Raw genomic sequence first — 16,552 nt, 5'->3', positions numbered from 1 at the left:
GTACAGACTGACGACCATGATGCCGTAGCAAACAGATAACATTTTTTGACACTGGTTCAATTGTCACTGGTTCAGTTGTCACTGGTTCAGTTGTCACTGGTTCAATTGTCACTGGTTCAGTTGTCACTGGTTTAGTTGTCCACTGGTTCAGTTGTCACTGGTTCAGTGGTTCACTGGTTCAGTTGTCCACTGGTTCAGTTGTCCACTGGTTCAGTTGTCCACTGGCTCAGTTGTCCACTGGTCCAATTGTCACTGGTCCAATTGTCACTGGTTCAGTTGTCACTGGTTCAGTTGTCCGGGCACCGTGCGAGTTATCGTCGCGGAAATGGTGGCGAGGCGGAGGAGAAGCGACCGCCCCGTCCAGGATCGACTGTGGGAGGGGTGCCGCCCCCTGGCCCCCCACAGCCACTACCGTTTTCTCCAGCATACCAAGCTTCGTGGTGGCGGGTGTACAGTATGTGCGTGTGTGACTGTTCCTTCCCAGTGCATCTTATACAGCTCTGAGTGACGGAGGCCTGTGTTGCAACGGGCGTTTGTGTGCAGCGAGGTGAAGCAGGCGCGGCCCTTTGTGGATGAGTGTGTGCCGGGGGACGGGGGAAGGGGCGCCGCTGAGGTTTTTAACAAGGCCTGGAAATGCAACATGTGGAACGTAAAAATGGCACTGACAAGAGGAAGGAAAACAGGGAAAAGTGAAGTGAAGGTGCATTTTGGCCTCAGGAGAAACATTTGAGTATATGTGTACATAGGACAGCGTGTTATGTTTTGTGTTCAATACTGTTGCGTTAGATCAGAAATAAAAGGGCGGGCGGGTGTGGGGGCTGCTGGCTGGCTGGCTGGCTGGCGGCGGTGGTATTGACTTGTGGTTTGGGAGGGAAAGCTTGTCTTTTAACCTTGTGGAAAATTTCTACACTGGTCTAGTTCGTGTTATTCACGAGCGGCGGCCCACGCCCTTGGCAGCTCCGGGGTGTCCCGCGGCCTGGCGATGCAGAGGAGCCTGCGTGCCATGGTCTCTGCATTCCTTCCGTTCGTCTGTGTGTCTGTTTGTGGCCGCGCTTGCACCTGTTGAACCAAAGGATGCAACACTGCAAGATTACTTTTTTTCTACCGGCGAATATGCATCAGTGTTGCCAATTTGCGATGCAGTACAGAATCCCGAGTGACATTCAGTAAATCCTCAATTGAATGATACAACAAGTGACATGCTGAATGTGCCTCAGTAGTGTTATTGGGGAACATTAGCATCGTCACTTAAGCGATAGTTAATAATTGCCGGCGCCCAAGACGAGGAAGGCCCGTGGCAACACAATTAATTATAGTCATCCCCTCACTTCAAATACAATTTTCATATTCCCAGGAACAAAGGACAAACAATTACAGGCGACAATAATTAGCAACAACAATTACCGATAAAAAAAACTTAATTACCACACAAGTAATCGACACAGCAGGAATCCACCTGTGTAATTCGAGCCGTGATTGGCCCGAGCGTGAGGGGTTGCCAGGTGGCCTCGTACATAGAGGTAATCTTTTTGACGGAGCAAGATCACTGTTGGCTGAACCCGCATGGGGTGTACATTGTCTGGTCTGGGCCCGAAGAGCGCCGCGATCATGGCAGACATCAAGACCCAGGACTTGGAGGACATCGCCAACAAGCTGCGGGTGCTGTCCATCAAGAGCACAGAGGCGGCGGGCTCCGGGTAAGCTGTTTGGCTCCTCTGTACAGCCACCACCATCACTGCCTGACACGACTTCATCACCAATTACCACTGTCATGCATTACAAGTTATCATTACCATACTTGCTTATCACCATACTCGTCAACCACTGCCATACTCACCTTCCGCTACCATTACTCCTCGCCTATTACCATACATGTATATCTTTGCCACTTACACGCCTTCAGTTACCATTGCCGTACACGTCTACCATTGCCGCTGTCGAACACATCCTTAATTACCATCACCACTTGCTTCATACTGTTACCATACACGCCATTAATTACTACCATACTTCCTTTTTACCATACACGCCTAACATTTACTTTTCCATACATATAATCACCAGTACCATACACGTCGCTATTACCTGTACCATACATAGCTATCATTACCATAAACGTGCGCACTACCCACACACGTCAGTTGTTACCACTTAACGTGCACCATTACCACTTAGGCCTACTTTCTTCATTTCCATAGACACATTTACCATTACCTTACGTAGACTGACTCGAAGCGTACAACCGTCACACTCACACGCTGGTGGATGCTGTGTAAATCTGTGTATCACATTATACCCTCCCTGCACCACGCCGCGCCACCATAACGTGATGATTGTGCCCTGCCATACACCATCGTGACTCTGCACCATCACCCCTCTAACATGATCATTACACACCGTAGCATAGGTTGACTTGTGTTCTCATTCTTTCAGCCTACTCTGCTTTTGTGTCTCCTACCAATGACGAACTTTTTTTTTCGGGTTTCAAGACGCTTATATTTTTGGGTAATCCTTATGACTTTATGTAGGGGGGACGGTGTCTTCATTGGCTCTTTTTTACACCCTTTTTTGTTTTCCTTGGTCAGAGCACTTGGTGGTTTTATTGCTTGAAGACATGCGAGGAATGTTTCAGTGCGTCGTAAGCCATGCACACTTTATTCCCACAGCAACTGTTAGTAACGTGCTGTGGCGTCTGTCACCCATTAATCGTGCATGAGTGTTACTGACAGGCTTGGAATGGTCAGTTGATAATGTAAAGCTGCATAAATTGATTAATACGTGTGCAATGATTCAAAACGCCATTATTAAGTAGTAGTGGCCAGATGATGCATGATGCATGCAGTGGTGTGAAAGTTGCAGTGTAATGAGATTGAACTTCATATCAAGCCAGCAGTGACTGTTGGGTGGCCAGCCCTTCACTGCAGAGGAATGAGTGTGTGTATCATTATGCACACATCTGTATTGATTATTTCCGGGTAGTGTTCTGATCGGTATAACGATATTAGAAACTGAACACACATTCCGTGCCTCTCCCTCCCGGGCTGAGTCACCAGCTGCCGCGTCATCAAACATCTCGGTCATTTTCTATCGACTTTTTTTTCCCCCCCGATGTTGAGACGGTTCGGAGACTGTTCCTCTGTGATGCTTTCGTCACGACTGTCACATCTCGGAGACGGTTACCCTGCTTGCCTTTCCCCCATCACAGGATAGGTTAGGTTCTCATCTCTGCTGAAGATCGCTGGCAGGAAAATTATGCACAGGAGTTTATGACAGAAAAGTGACTTGTAGAATGGTCTAACACACACACACACACACACACACACACACACACACACACACACATACACATACACATACACACACACACACACACACTTGGTATAGATGAGAAGCAAGCTCTAGATAATCCCACCGCAGTATAGTGTAAGTTTGTTGTATAATATGAATCTAAAGTGGATATAGACATGTACAACGTATCGACCTAATTCAGTTGAAATCATTTACCTTTTTTTCCCTTCATAAGTATTTGCATGCAATTATCTACGGTCTCTTGAGCCTGCAGCTATATACAGCCTTCATACGTATCGATGTAGGTGTGTCGCCCCCTGGTGAGATATATCTTAATGAATTACGGCATATGGATTAGGTATGTGGAATGGTGTATGGTTCATGAAGGAGGGAGGGAGCCAACCAGTGAGGAGGAGGAGAAGGAGGAGGAGGTGGTGGTGGTGGTGGTGGAGGACGATTGTCAATGCATGAGGTGCTTCCTGGAAAGACTGTTAGAACGCAGAGCTGCCAGATAGTTAACACCGAGTCCTGTACTCTATCAACGGAAGAAGGATGAGGTTTTAGCGGAGACTAATTTCTGAGTAGAGTGAGACGTCGAATATCTCCAGAATTAGTTATCAGTGACAGGAAATTATTCAGAAAAAAAAAGATAATAATGGTAAAATGATAAGTCTAGCATCTCCGGAGTATTAATGTCAAGTTAGGTGTTGAGTCTGCTGCGGTTTCTGTTAGGTGAAGTAGGCAAAGATCGGTTTGAACGCGCACAGGTTGTAGTAGTAGGAGTAGTAGTAGAATGTAGTAGTAGAATGTAGAAGTAGTAGCTTTCAGTGTTGTAAAGTCTGCTGTAAGTGAGTTGCTGCTGCTGTGTGTGTTTGTTTAGTCGACTGTATCAGCATTCTCTCTCTCTCTCTCTCTCTCTCTCTCTCTCTCTCTCTCTCTCTCTCTGTGTGTGTGTGTGTCCTAAGGCTTAATGATGGTGCAAACTATCATATACTCTGTGCTTTAGATGAGTAGTGGGTGTGCCAGCTGAAGTGTTTCGCCACCAAACACTTTCAAAACGCTGGTTAATTATTGTGCCTGGTTAGTAACACACTACTACTACTACTACTACTACTACTACTACTACTATTATGTACTACTACTTCTCTATATTTCTATACGTACAAGGAAAGAAAAGAATATTAAACTAGTAAACCTTAAATTCCTCACGAAGATGGGGTGGTCAGCGGTAGTGTATTGGGTGCTGTGGCGAGAGAGTACTTCCTTCTAGTATCAAGTTTCAGTAGGAATGTAGTTACTTGAGTTTCTTGGTGTATTATATGGAGTTAATAGAGCCTGGTGAGTGGCTGCTGAGTGGCGAGGCAGGTAGCCGCTGGAAGGTGAATGGCCGTTACAACACAGGCAAATGTTAGCTGGTCTTGGGAAATTGAGGGCAGTGAGAACATTTTATAGGCTACATTTTGGTGAAACTGTTTGTCTTTGTGGGTCTGTGTGGGTCTGCCTTGGGAAATTGATACCTAGTGAAGCAATGTCCTGTAGATATGTTTTTTTTTTTTTTTTTTTTTTTTTTTTTTTCGATAAATTTTGGATGGTAAGCCCAATATCTGTATCTTTGGAAACTCGGCGTGTGAAGGAAGCTTATATCTTCGGGTTGGCTCTTGTCTGTTTTGCCCGTGGTTTTCCGTTTGTCTCTAGGTCTGTGTCTTTTTTATTCTCTCTGGTTCTGCTATTCAATTTTCCTCTCTTCTGTTGCCTGTAGGTCTTGTATTTTTATCTGTGGCTCTTTTTCTTTTCTTTCTCTTTGTCAGTCATTTTGTTTAGGCGACTGTGTCTGTGGCCGGCGCACTGGTTGTGTTGCTGTTGCGGCTATGTTGGTTAGTTGGCTGGCTGGCCGTGCGTCCGTCTTCCCGTCTCAGTTATGTACCGTGTGTCTGAGAGATGGGACAAATACAAATGCATGTGATAAGATAACTATAGTGTTGGATAAAACTATGTAAACTTAACTACTCGTAATCACTTGTGTTATTGGATCTAGTTATCCGAATTCAAATAACGTGTGTGTGTGTGTGTGTGTGTGTGTGTGTGTGTGTGTTTACGTAACTTATCATAGTATACAGAAATGAGTCAAAACTTTCTTTCTATACACTTTTATCCCACTTATTCGTACTGGAGATGTTCTTCACACATACCATTTCATTTCAAGTGTGTGTGTGTGTGTGTGTGTGTGTGTGTGTGTGTGTGTGTGTGTGTGTGTGTGTGTGTGTGTGTGTGTAAGCCGAAAAGTTTTATTAGTTAACCGTGAGCTAACCACAGCGACAGACGGCTGGGCGTTCCACCGTTACCCTGACCATACTTAGCTCCTCTCATTGTTATTAACGAGGCCGCCGCCGCCGCCTCGCTAGTTACGGGGAATAGGAACTGTGCCTTATTTGTAGAGACTGACAATGGACTCCTTTTTGTGCTTATTTCTCAGACACAGAAGTTAGGTATGCTAAGTCCTTGTTTTAAACGTTTAGATGTTTTTTCTTGATGTTCTTTCTTAACAGGATGTAGTAAAAGTTGTATGGGTTTTCAGGAGTCTTTAACTGACAACAGACTTCATCGACATTCTACCGACACAGGAAGTGAAGTATGTGTTAGGCCCGTGTTTTGAAACGTTGTGACGCTTTATCTCCATTTTGTTTGTTTCCTGGCAGGCTGTCGTACAACTAATTTGGGTTTTCGAGTGTTTTCATTGATTGATAATGAAGCTCTCTCTCTCTCTCTCTCTCTCTCTCTCTCTCTCTCTCTCTCTCTCTCTCTCTCTCTCTCTCTCTCTCTCTCTCTCTCTCTCTCTCTCTCTCTCTCTCTCTCTCTCTCTCTCTCAAACATAAGTAATGTTCTAATCACCGTCATTTTTCTTACAGACATCCAACATCATGCGCGTCCATGGCGGAGGTGATGTCGGTGTTGTTCTTCCACACCATGAGGTACAAGGTCAGCGAGCCTCGTGACCCCAGCTCGGACCGTTTCATTCTCTCCAAGGGCCACGCCGCGCCCATCCTCTACGCCGGTATGGCTCGTATTCAAACACTCAGCTCTCTCACCTCGAGTATTTTCAAAGGCCACAGATAATTAACCGAGTTCTCATGAGTGTTTCTCCGTTAATAATGTAGAAATTGTTAATTTGTCAGTAGAACCGTATTAACATCTTTAAAAGTCTGTATAACGTCAACTACTAGTAGAGCCTTCTGAAAGTAATGGAGGTGCGGGAGAAGCGCTTCGGAATGTCTTGACACGAGACACGGGGAGCAGCGGTCTGTGGTGGCCGTGGTGTTTCCCTGACTTGTTCCGGGAGTTTCCCCATCCGTCACACTGGTTTTGTCATTCTCTCTCTCTCTCTCTCTCTCTCTCTCTCTCTCTCTCCTCTCTCTCTCTCCTCTCTCTCTCTCTCTCTCTCTCTCTCTCTCTCTCCACAACACTCACTCTCTTCTTCTAGTTCTCATCCTCCATCCTTACCTCCTTTCTTTGACAATGGAATCATGGTTGATATTATTTGAAGAGACTTGATTCTCTCTCTCTCTCTCTCTCTCTCTCCTCTCTCTCTCTCTCTCATCTCTCTCTCTCTCTCTCCTCTCTCTCCTCTCTCTCTCTCTCTCTCTCTCTCTCTCTCTCTGACGGATGCGGATGTAACGCTCTGTTTGTGAACGTACAAACTTGCGGTTATGTTTGCACAACGTGTAAAGATGATTAAAGATTTTTTTCCAGTTTCCAACTTGTTAGAATGCACAAGTGACATTGAAAATGACCTTTACTCAGGAATCATGCTTCAGCAAATTAATGTAAAATATAAGAACATGCCCAAGTAATGTTGGTAATAGTTATCTAATGCCTTGGTGTAAGTAAACCTGTCAGTCAGGCATTTGTACACACAGTTGAAGATAGTCAACATGTAGCCTGAGTCTGCTATCATAATTTCCAGGATATAGTTTTTGTCCCCTTTGTGTGATAACATAAATGAATTCTTGCATAATAGATTTCTTTTATAAGGAGGGTTCTATCCTCACATAGCAGAGGTGTCACTCAAGCAGTTGTGTGCATTTAGTCTTGAGTATTCTCACTACTCATTGATTTTCAGTGTGATTTACATTATCCACAGTCATTAAAAACTAGAGGGTTATTCATCTTGGGCTTAAAATCTGATTTTATAGAAATTATGTTGGCAGGTTTAGTGACTGGGACATCCCAGTAAGCTCCTCATTGCTAGTGTGCCCACCCAGTGACAAACAAAAAACTGATTTAAGGTCATTTGAGATTCCTAAACATCATGGTAATGTAGTCACTATGCATCATCAGTGTATAAGAGAAGGGGTCATCATGTGCTTCTTGAATGTAATGCTAATCTTTCATACATATGTGTGGACAGCTTGGGCTGAGGCTGGACTGTTCCCTCGTGAGGAGTTGATGAACCTGCGGAAGATCGACAATGACCTTGAAGGCCACCCAACTCCTCGCCTCAACTTTGTGGATGTGGCCACTGGTTCACTGGGTCAGGGCTTGTCCGTGGCCTGCGGCATGGCCTATGTGGGCAAGTACTACGACAAGGCCTCCTACAGGTGAGTGGAAATGGGATTGCCTCCTCAAAGGACATCTGTTGGTGGTTGTGATAAATTGACGAGATAGAATAGAATATGATAATGGAACTTTGTGAATTTGTACTTCCGATTTCCATTTGTTATGAAACATTGTTCAAACCACTTTAATGTTAGGGAAGTGCACACCAGGAAAAATTTTTTGCTCCAGTGATAAAATGTTCCAATCACAGACTCGTAAGCCATCCAGTCCCAGAGGGGAAAATAAGAACAGTAAACAAAATTATAATGAAACATTGTTATGTCCAGAAATAATTTAAGTTTTATTGTTCTTCAATATTCATATTCAAGAAAGACTTCCATAATGGAACAGCATTTGTTGATCACAATGAAAATTCATGCTTCAGATCTAGAGTTTGTTTCTTCTTGAAAGACTCGAGAAGCCTTGAGTTCATTCTCTGTAGTGATGTTCTATTTGCAACTTAAATATTCTCTTTACCAATCTCTCTGTGTGGATAGAATTGACAATGGAATCATGGTTGATATTATTTGAAGAGACTTGATTCTCTCTCTCTCTCTCTCTCTCTCTCTCTCTCTCTCTCTCTCTCTCTCTCTCTCTCTCTCTCTCTCTCTCTCTCTCTCTCTCTCTCTCTCTCTCTCTCTCTCTCTCTCTCTCTCTCTCTCTCTCTCTCTCTCTCTCTCTCTCTCTCTCTCTCTCTCTCTCTCATAGGGCCACAACTTCAAATGTCATTTTATCACTGTCCCATTTATTCTATTCCTCCTTTTTCTTTATGGCAAATTTCATGTATTGGCTGTTCAAGTTGCTGTGCAGTAGGAAGAGACAATAGCTGCAGGACTTGTGCACCACAAGTGGCTTTAGCACATACCCTCTATCAAAAGCTCCACATTCTTCAGTTGGTCTCCATAAATGTCAAAAATATCATCTTTGATTTCTCAATTAAAGTGAAATGAATCTGAAATCAGAATTTTCCTCCAGGACCTACTGTCTGATCGGTGATGGAGAGAGTGCCGAGGGCAGCATCTGGGAAGCTTTGAGCTTTGCCGGCATCAAGAAGCTCAGCAACTTGGTGGCCATCTTTGATATCAACCGCCTTGGCCAGTCTGAACCCACTGCCTTCCAGCATGAAATGGACATCTACCGAACTCGCCTGCAGAGCTTTGGCTTCAATGCACTGGTGGTAGATGGACATGACGTGGAAGCCCTGTGCAAGGTGAGCCTTGGAGGAGGAATCTGCAGGAGGCCAGTATTTTGGTAGTTCTCAAGATCTTGTCCATATTGTTATTGTGTCTGCCTGTGTATTTGATGTCTCATTCCCTGTAGGAGCATCCCCCATGGGGTGGCCACGGCAGAGGAGCCTCCACCTCTCCTTTATGCTTTATATAGCTTGATGAAATTATTGATTCAAAAGAATCTGTCTGCTCTACACATTCACAGAGAATGGGAGCTATTTAGGTAACTTGAAATTTGCTTGAACCATTTTATAGCCTCAATTTAACATTGAAAGTTGTTACTTGTCATTTATGCAAGAAGAGCAGTTTATCATTTGATGGAGGCATGGAGCTCATGGTAATCTGTTCAGTACAATATCTAAATCAGTTTTGTGAAGTAATAGGACTCTGATCCAGAAACTTTCAGTGCTTTTTAATATTTTGTAGGCATTCCATGAGGCTGCCCAGACAGAAGACAAGCCCACTGCCATTCTGGCCAAGACTTACAAGGGTAGGGGCTTCCCAGCCATTGAAGATGCAGAGAACTGGCATGGAAAGCCCCTGGGCAGTAAGGCAGATGAAGTAATTGCTCACGTAGAGAGTCAGATAAAGAACAGTGGTCCCAACAACCTGGTTCCCCAGAAGCCTCTTCACCAGGATGCCCCAGAAGTGGACATCACCAACATCAGGCTGCAGACACCTCCAAGCTACAAAAAGGGTGAGACTGTCTTCTCTCATCCCTGGATAGTGTATTTTATATGCATGAGAGCCAGACTTTATTTCTGCTTAAATGATGCTTAAATGGGCACTATAGGCACTATATGCAAAATTTATCCATCACTCTGTTGCCCTCACTAACATTTCACTTTTGCACTCAATATATTTTTCTGATTCTTTACATGCTGAGGAACATTGCTCTGGATGGTTTTCATACATCATTCCCTTGTTTTGCCTTATTGCCTCTCTGGCCTCATTAAATCACTATGCATCTTGTTTCCATTTCTTGTAAGTTCACTACCTTTGTGCTCGCTGTGTGCCTTACAGTTTGTAGTATTCCTAATTTAAGTTTGGTTATACAAGCTACTGTTTTGGGGATTATGTGCATAGGTTAAAACCTGTCTGTATTCCATGGAAAACTTAGCAGAATTCCATTCCAACAGTCTCAACAACCAGATTGTTGGTTATTTTCTTGCAAGATTAGTAAGTTGTCAAAAGATGTCAGCTTATTGATGGTAATAATGGTATAGAAAAGCTTTTGCTTGTAAATGTCTAAATAGCATGCCAGCAATCCCACATGAAGTAGCCCAGACAAAGCATCACACGCACATCATTCACAAAATATAAATTAATGTACTGTTTATGAAATTTACTAACACTGAAATATTTAAGATACTTAACACTAAGATTCATAAACCTTCTTTTCAAGTAACATACCCTTGATTTTGAAGATGTTCTAGAACTTTTTTCCTTTTTGTAGAGTAAGTCAGTACCAAATCCTTGACAGGTGATAAGGTGGCCACACGACAGGCCTATGGCACAGCACTTTCCAAGCTGGCCCAGAATAACTCCAGGGTGATTGCTCTTGATGGAGACACCAAGAACTCCACCTTCTCCAATGCCATGTTGAAGACTGATGCTGAGAGGTAAGGCTAGACATGGTGATTGATGTACTCTGGAGCATACATGCTTGCTTTTTAAATATTAATATGTACACATCTTGTTTATTTGAAAGGGAAGACAGTGGTAGTTTTCTTGATAGTTTTCCTTTGTGGAGTCTTGTTTAACATTATTTTCTTGTATACATGTAGCTTTTCTCTTGTATTGTAAGAAGTTTAGTCCCGTGGAGAATATCCCAGCCCTCTGCTCTTGTTCCTTTTCTTGTCTATTCTGAGGTGATGAGAAGACATGCCTTGCAAACTTGTTGGCCATAACATCATAGTCTTGCCACAAGTGGTAAGCAGTGAAATCACAAAGTTCTAAGCCAGTGTTTGTTTTTCTTATTTTCTTGCCTTTTTATTTGATTGGTTTGCATTGCATCTTCTTAGTGGACAGGTCATGTATGGCAAAGGAATAACATGCAGAAAATGAATTAAAGGTGTAGACATTGTGGTCTACTACAGTTCAGAGTAAAGCATGAAAGAATATACAGAAAAGAATGGGAGTGTGTAAGCCATTTAGGTGTGGCACTAGTATTCTCAATGCTGCTATTTTCCTTATAATATTTGGCATTCTTTCATAGAATTCTCTTCTCAGGAGCTTTAGGATGGATCTGAAACCAGTGGATCTTTGTAAATTCCAAGAAAAATTTTAATCACTGAATTTTAGTGTCTGGAAATCTGAGTGTTTTCAAGCATACATCCTAAAACCTTTGCCAGTTTGCATAAAAAAAAAAAAAAAAATTTGCCTGATTTATACTTTCTATACTAAGGAATAAATATGAAGAAATTGTACAAACATTCCTCATAATAGGAAGTTTTCTTTGTGTAATGGCTTGCTTGCCATCATACTCTGCCTCTTGGTTTCAAGAGTACAACCACAATGTCCCTTGGGCATTATAAAAGGGGCAGAGTAAGGGAACAGGAAAATGCTACCTTTATATTTTTGTCATGAGAGAAAATCTATCTCGTTAGGACTACCTCTATTCAAGGGAGATCTCAACACTTTACTCTTCTTTTTTTTTAGCCCTAAAGCAAAGCCTTTGCTTACAGGTATATCGAGTGCTTCATTGCTGAACAGAATTTGGTGGGAGTGGGTATTGGTACTGCCTGCCGTGACCGCACTGTTGCCTTTGTGTCCACCTTTGCTGCCTTCTTCACCCGTGCTTTTGACCAGCTGCGCATGGGTGCCATCTCTCAGGTGAGTTTGGGACAGTTCTTCACCTGGCATTGCGACATTTCATCACCTGGCATAATGTACCTTGCTTACATCTAAGACTGTTTTGTCAGATTGTCTTGTTTACTGATAACTAATGCTAAAGTTTCATTTACATTATAGATCATCATTAATAATCAATCTATTTCTTCTGGAAGTGCTGTGCAACAAATGATTAGAGTGGAAATTCTCATAGGGTAACTTCTGTGAGTTTCTGTTCATATCTTTTCTCACTGTTTCTTGTTCCTTTAATACTATTTTACTGAAAGTAAATTCACTTTTCTTTTTCAAACAGACCAACTTGAACTGTGTTGGATCCCATGCTGGTGTGAGCATTGGTGAAGATGGTCCCAGCCAAATGGCTCTGGAGGATCTGGCCATGTTCCGCTCCATACCCACAGCCACTGTCTTCTATCCATCTGATGCTGTATCCACTGAGCGTGCTTGTGAGCTGGCTGCCAACACCCCAGGCATTTGCTTCATCAGGACCTCCCGTCCTGGAACTGCAGTTGTCTATGACAATGACCATAAGTTTGAGGTGAGTGTAATGGGGAACAGAAATTGGACTCACTTGGTTGGTTAAAGACATCAGGCAGGGAAGCCTTATGACAAAATAAGAATACAAGTTTTAACCTTTTCTTCAGCTTGGAAAGGCCAATGTGATCCGGTCATCAGATTCTGACAAGGTGCTGGTTATTGGGGCTGCCATCACCCTACGTGAGGCGATGACTGCTGCTGACCAGCTGGAGGGGGAGGGCATCAATGTGCGTGTGATGGACCTGTTCACCATTAAGCCCATCGACAAGGAGGCCGTTATCTCCAATGCTAAGGAGTGTGGAGGCCGCATCATTGTGGTGGAGGACCACTATCCTGAAGGTCAGTGTACAGTAAGGGATAGTGACTTGGCTAAAGCATTCTCATGGAGGGCTTGGATTGCAGCAGTAGTTGTTTTGGGTAAAATAAGATGGCTTTAATTATATCAAAGTTACAGGTAGGCTTGGCTAAGTGCATCAGTAATGTACCTTATGTTGATGTATTCATTAAGGACGAGCATGTGAGAAATGGGATATTAGATGCAGATTACATAAATTTTGATTATTTGCAAATAGTCATCAACACCAGTAAGGAAATTCCAATAGAATGAATGGAATTTGAGTCACTTTAGAAATGAACAAAAATAGCTATTCAGGTTACTTTCTTTAGAAAGTGAAAAATTATTTTTATCTGTACTGTACTCCAAAGAATTCAAGACTATTTTGCATTATATATATATATATATATATATATATATATATATATATATATATATATATATATATATATATATATATATATATATATATATATATATATAATGGTTCTTTTTTAAGTAAAGAACATATCACAATTGTTATGTAGATTTTTTATTTTTTTTTTCCAAAATTGTTAAGAGGTCCGGTCCTGTACAAAAAAACAAAACAAAAAAAATTGATAAAAATTTTTCATTTAAGGTTATAGATCATTAAATCATAAAATGTAAAAGAATATTGATATAAAATTATATGTCTAGATTATCTAAAAAGTGTGTTTTCTACGTGTCTTCATTTCTATAAAAAGTGAAATATTATTTTTATCTGAATCGTACTCCAAAAAACTCAAAAGACTATTTTGTATATGTATAATGGTTCTTTTATAAGTAAACAACATATCACAGTTGTTAGGGAAAAATTATTTAAATTTAAATTTTTTTTTTTCACTTTGTTTTGTGGACCTGTCTGGATGTTTATCAAGCTGATAGCCCTTTGTAAATTGGTACCTGAGATAGTGTCTACTTTCACAATGTTTGCTTTCACAAGCATTTCCCTGCATCTTTGCAAAGAAAATGTTCTCATTAAAAGTTTTATAAAGAATTATAACTTGATATTCACAAGATCATTGCTAGATTAAGGTGTAGGATAGGAGAGATGGGATTAACAAGGCATAAAAATGGCAAGAACATGAAGGTAAATGTTGTGTGTGCAGTCTCTTTGGCTGTATGGCATGAGTATTAATGCTGAATTTGAGAAAGAGCAGATGTACCAGAATTAAGGACTTGAGAGCATTATCATGGTTGTGCTGTGGTACAAAAATAAACCAACAAAAATAGTTATTAATTTTTTTATTAAAAAAAAGGCAGAAAAGTTGATGAGATGCCATCACCAGAGCGATGTTTAATGATATGAATTAAGTATTCATATTAGAGAAAGACATGAAAGAAACAAAAGAGATGTACATAAGTGGTTCAAGAGACAACATAATACATTGCTGATATCCGCAATCTTGTGTGTAATGAGTAATTCCTATCATATCACTCCATATTTTGTCAGCATGTATGGATTTTATTTTGAGCATGTCTTGCATCAGGTAGATGAGTGACATTGTTACATGATGACAAAATTCAAGAATGTAATCAGATTAGTTGCAGGTATCATTTAATGAATCACTGACTACACTTTACATAGTAACAATGTGCAGTTTGAATCAGGGAAGACTGACAGTCCATATTTGAGTCTTTGTTCCCAGAAGTGGATCCCACCTTGTGTAACAAATGACCACTTGAGTGAAGTGGCTTACCCACTGCAACATAAAAGGATATTGACTAGATGCTTTCTTAGTAAAATGCAGAGTGTGATTTTGAAGAGCCGCCACATTTAAGAGGATATATTCATGAGGTCCCGTATACACAGTATATGTGTAGTATGCACGAATCCATGATCATCACAGAGGTAGTTTAGGGCATCTTGCATACTAATACTTTTGCAGTTTGTTTATTTTAATAAATCACATTTATATATTTGAGAACTGTGGCTGGAGAATATGAACAGTGCCATCAAGATGTCATGTATGGCTGTCAGTTGGTTACTGATTTGATTTAGTATTATAGATGAGTATAAAATACTCAAGACAGTGTACATAATATATGGCATTTGAATTTTTTTTTTTTTTTTTTTCATAAAAAAAGAAAAAAAAATGGTGTTATTAAGCAGGTACTCATATAAAAATGTTGCTGCAGGTGGCATTGGAGAAGCTGTGAAGTCTGCTGTGGCCATGGAGAGGGACATCATTGTGTCTCACCTGGCAGTGACCAATGTTCCTCGGTCTGGCAAGTGTGACGAGCTGTTGGACATGTTTGGCATCTCTGCCTCAGCTGTGGTGAAGGCTGCCAAGGAGATCACCCAGATTTAATCAGGAGCATATTACTTGTACCACTGAACATAAGGCTGTATGTTGACCAATATTATTATATGAAGAACAAAACACTCAGGTGCAAATATGTAACTTATAATCACATTCTGAGAAATAGGAACCTAATTTTTTTTAATCTAATTCTTTTAAATTTTCTAGTGTTCCATTGAACAGCAATTTGGTTACAATTTCAGTGAAGCTCCAGCACTCCTTGTTAAGAGTTCCAGGATACTAATAAGTAAGTAGGACTTGTGTAAGGATGCCAGAGCCATTCCTGTAATGCAGTGAAGTCATTCCAGTGATCATTCCACATTATTGGTGCAGGATGAGGGCAAAGATGTTAAAGATTGCATTCCATATATTGTATCAGCCATTCCTAAATTGGTGTCATTCCATATATGTATAAGGAAGTAACATAAGTCACAAATTGTATCAATTTTCAGATTGGATAAAATAGAAAAAAAAGTCAATGAACGTGTAACTGCATGAAGCAGGTATTAGTGTAATGCTAAAAGTAGATGATAGACAGTCAACTGGTAAGTGTTGAGGGCTTCATCAAGAAAGTGCTCCTCTTGCAGTTCAGTATGATGCACTTCACACTAATGTTGACCAGCTTGTTGCTGCTGTGGTGTTATGTTGTGCTTGAGTATTGATCAAAATTTTGTTGAAAGGTAAGGTCATTGGGCAGGTGCAGCATGTCTTGCAATTTGCTTCAAAGACTGATTGCACCTGCTGGACAGTCTTGAAGGAAGAGAACCTCATCTTTGCTTATTTATTGTTAAAAATATTTAACATCAAAATGTTGTACTGCAGAAATTTATTTAAATAGAAAACTGTTGTATGGTAATAAATGTTTAAGTAAACCTGATCTTTATTTCATGCTTTATGAGAAAATGTTGATGGGAAGAAAGGGCAAGATGTTATTATCAGTCATCAAAATAAAGTGAAATCTGTATTAATCAGTCAAACCTTATATGACATCACTTTTTCCATTTAACTTACACTCAACAGTTTATTAAGACCTCACCTCATTCACTTCAACTTGCACAACCCACCAGCCACTGCAGTCTAATCAGGATGCTGCTACATCCCTCTTAGGCTTCCGAGATGCCTTTTTTTTTTTTTTTTTTTTTTTTTCGGACCTGACATGCTTTCACTACATTGAAATTATCCCACTAAGCCTGCCACTTGTTCCTGTGATTAAGGATGGAGACTTCTAATCATCTAATCAATGCCCACTGGGTATTAAAATCACGCTACCAATTTAACCTAAAGACACAAGTGAAGGACCATCACTCGTGTGTATAAGCTCTCCCTACTGTGATCATATTGTATAACTCCTATAGTACGCAATCCTCTAAGCAAGAATCTATACTAAGTGGGATATA

The 16,552-nt window shown here is 41.1% G+C and overlaps 1 protein-coding gene across 5 annotated transcripts in view; it reads left to right on the top strand.

Annotated features, from left to right (window-relative positions):
- The window catches only part of LOC135110442 (transketolase-like), a 23,210-nt gene extending 7,183 nt beyond the window's left edge, over positions 1–16,027 (top strand). Inside the window, exons 1-11 of one of the 5 annotated variants that reach the window (XM_064022794.1) lie at positions 437–454; positions 1,355–1,697; positions 6,195–6,340; positions 7,694–7,883; positions 8,857–9,091; positions 9,537–9,807; positions 10,594–10,732; positions 11,798–11,945; positions 12,256–12,498; positions 12,605–12,836; positions 14,992–16,027. In XM_064022794.1, coding sequence (XP_063878864.1) covers positions 1,564–1,697; positions 6,195–6,340; positions 7,694–7,883; positions 8,857–9,091; positions 9,537–9,807; positions 10,594–10,732; positions 11,798–11,945; positions 12,256–12,498; positions 12,605–12,836; positions 14,992–15,164 — 1,911 coding nt within the window. In that variant the 5' untranslated portion in view covers positions 437–454; positions 1,355–1,563 and the 3' untranslated portion in view covers positions 15,165–16,027. Of the gene's footprint in view, positions 1–436; positions 455–487; positions 548–918; positions 1,698–6,194; positions 6,341–7,693; positions 7,884–8,856; positions 9,092–9,536; positions 9,808–10,593; positions 10,733–11,797; positions 11,946–12,255; positions 12,499–12,604; positions 12,837–14,991 lie in introns of those variants that run through there. The other 4 variants (XM_064022792.1, XM_064022791.1, XM_064022793.1 and 1 more) reach the window with 4 other exon arrangements.
- The last annotated feature ends 525 nt before the right edge of the window (positions 16,028–16,552 follow it).

Source organism: Scylla paramamosain, chromosome 20 (genome assembly GCF_035594125.1).
Source record: "Scylla paramamosain isolate STU-SP2022 chromosome 20, ASM3559412v1, whole genome shotgun sequence".
In the NCBI taxonomy this organism is placed as follows: Eukaryota; Metazoa; Arthropoda; class Malacostraca; order Decapoda; family Portunidae; genus Scylla; species Scylla paramamosain.
Note: the sequence above shows the minus strand (reverse complement) of the source record. Positions and strands in the feature narration are given on the sequence as shown.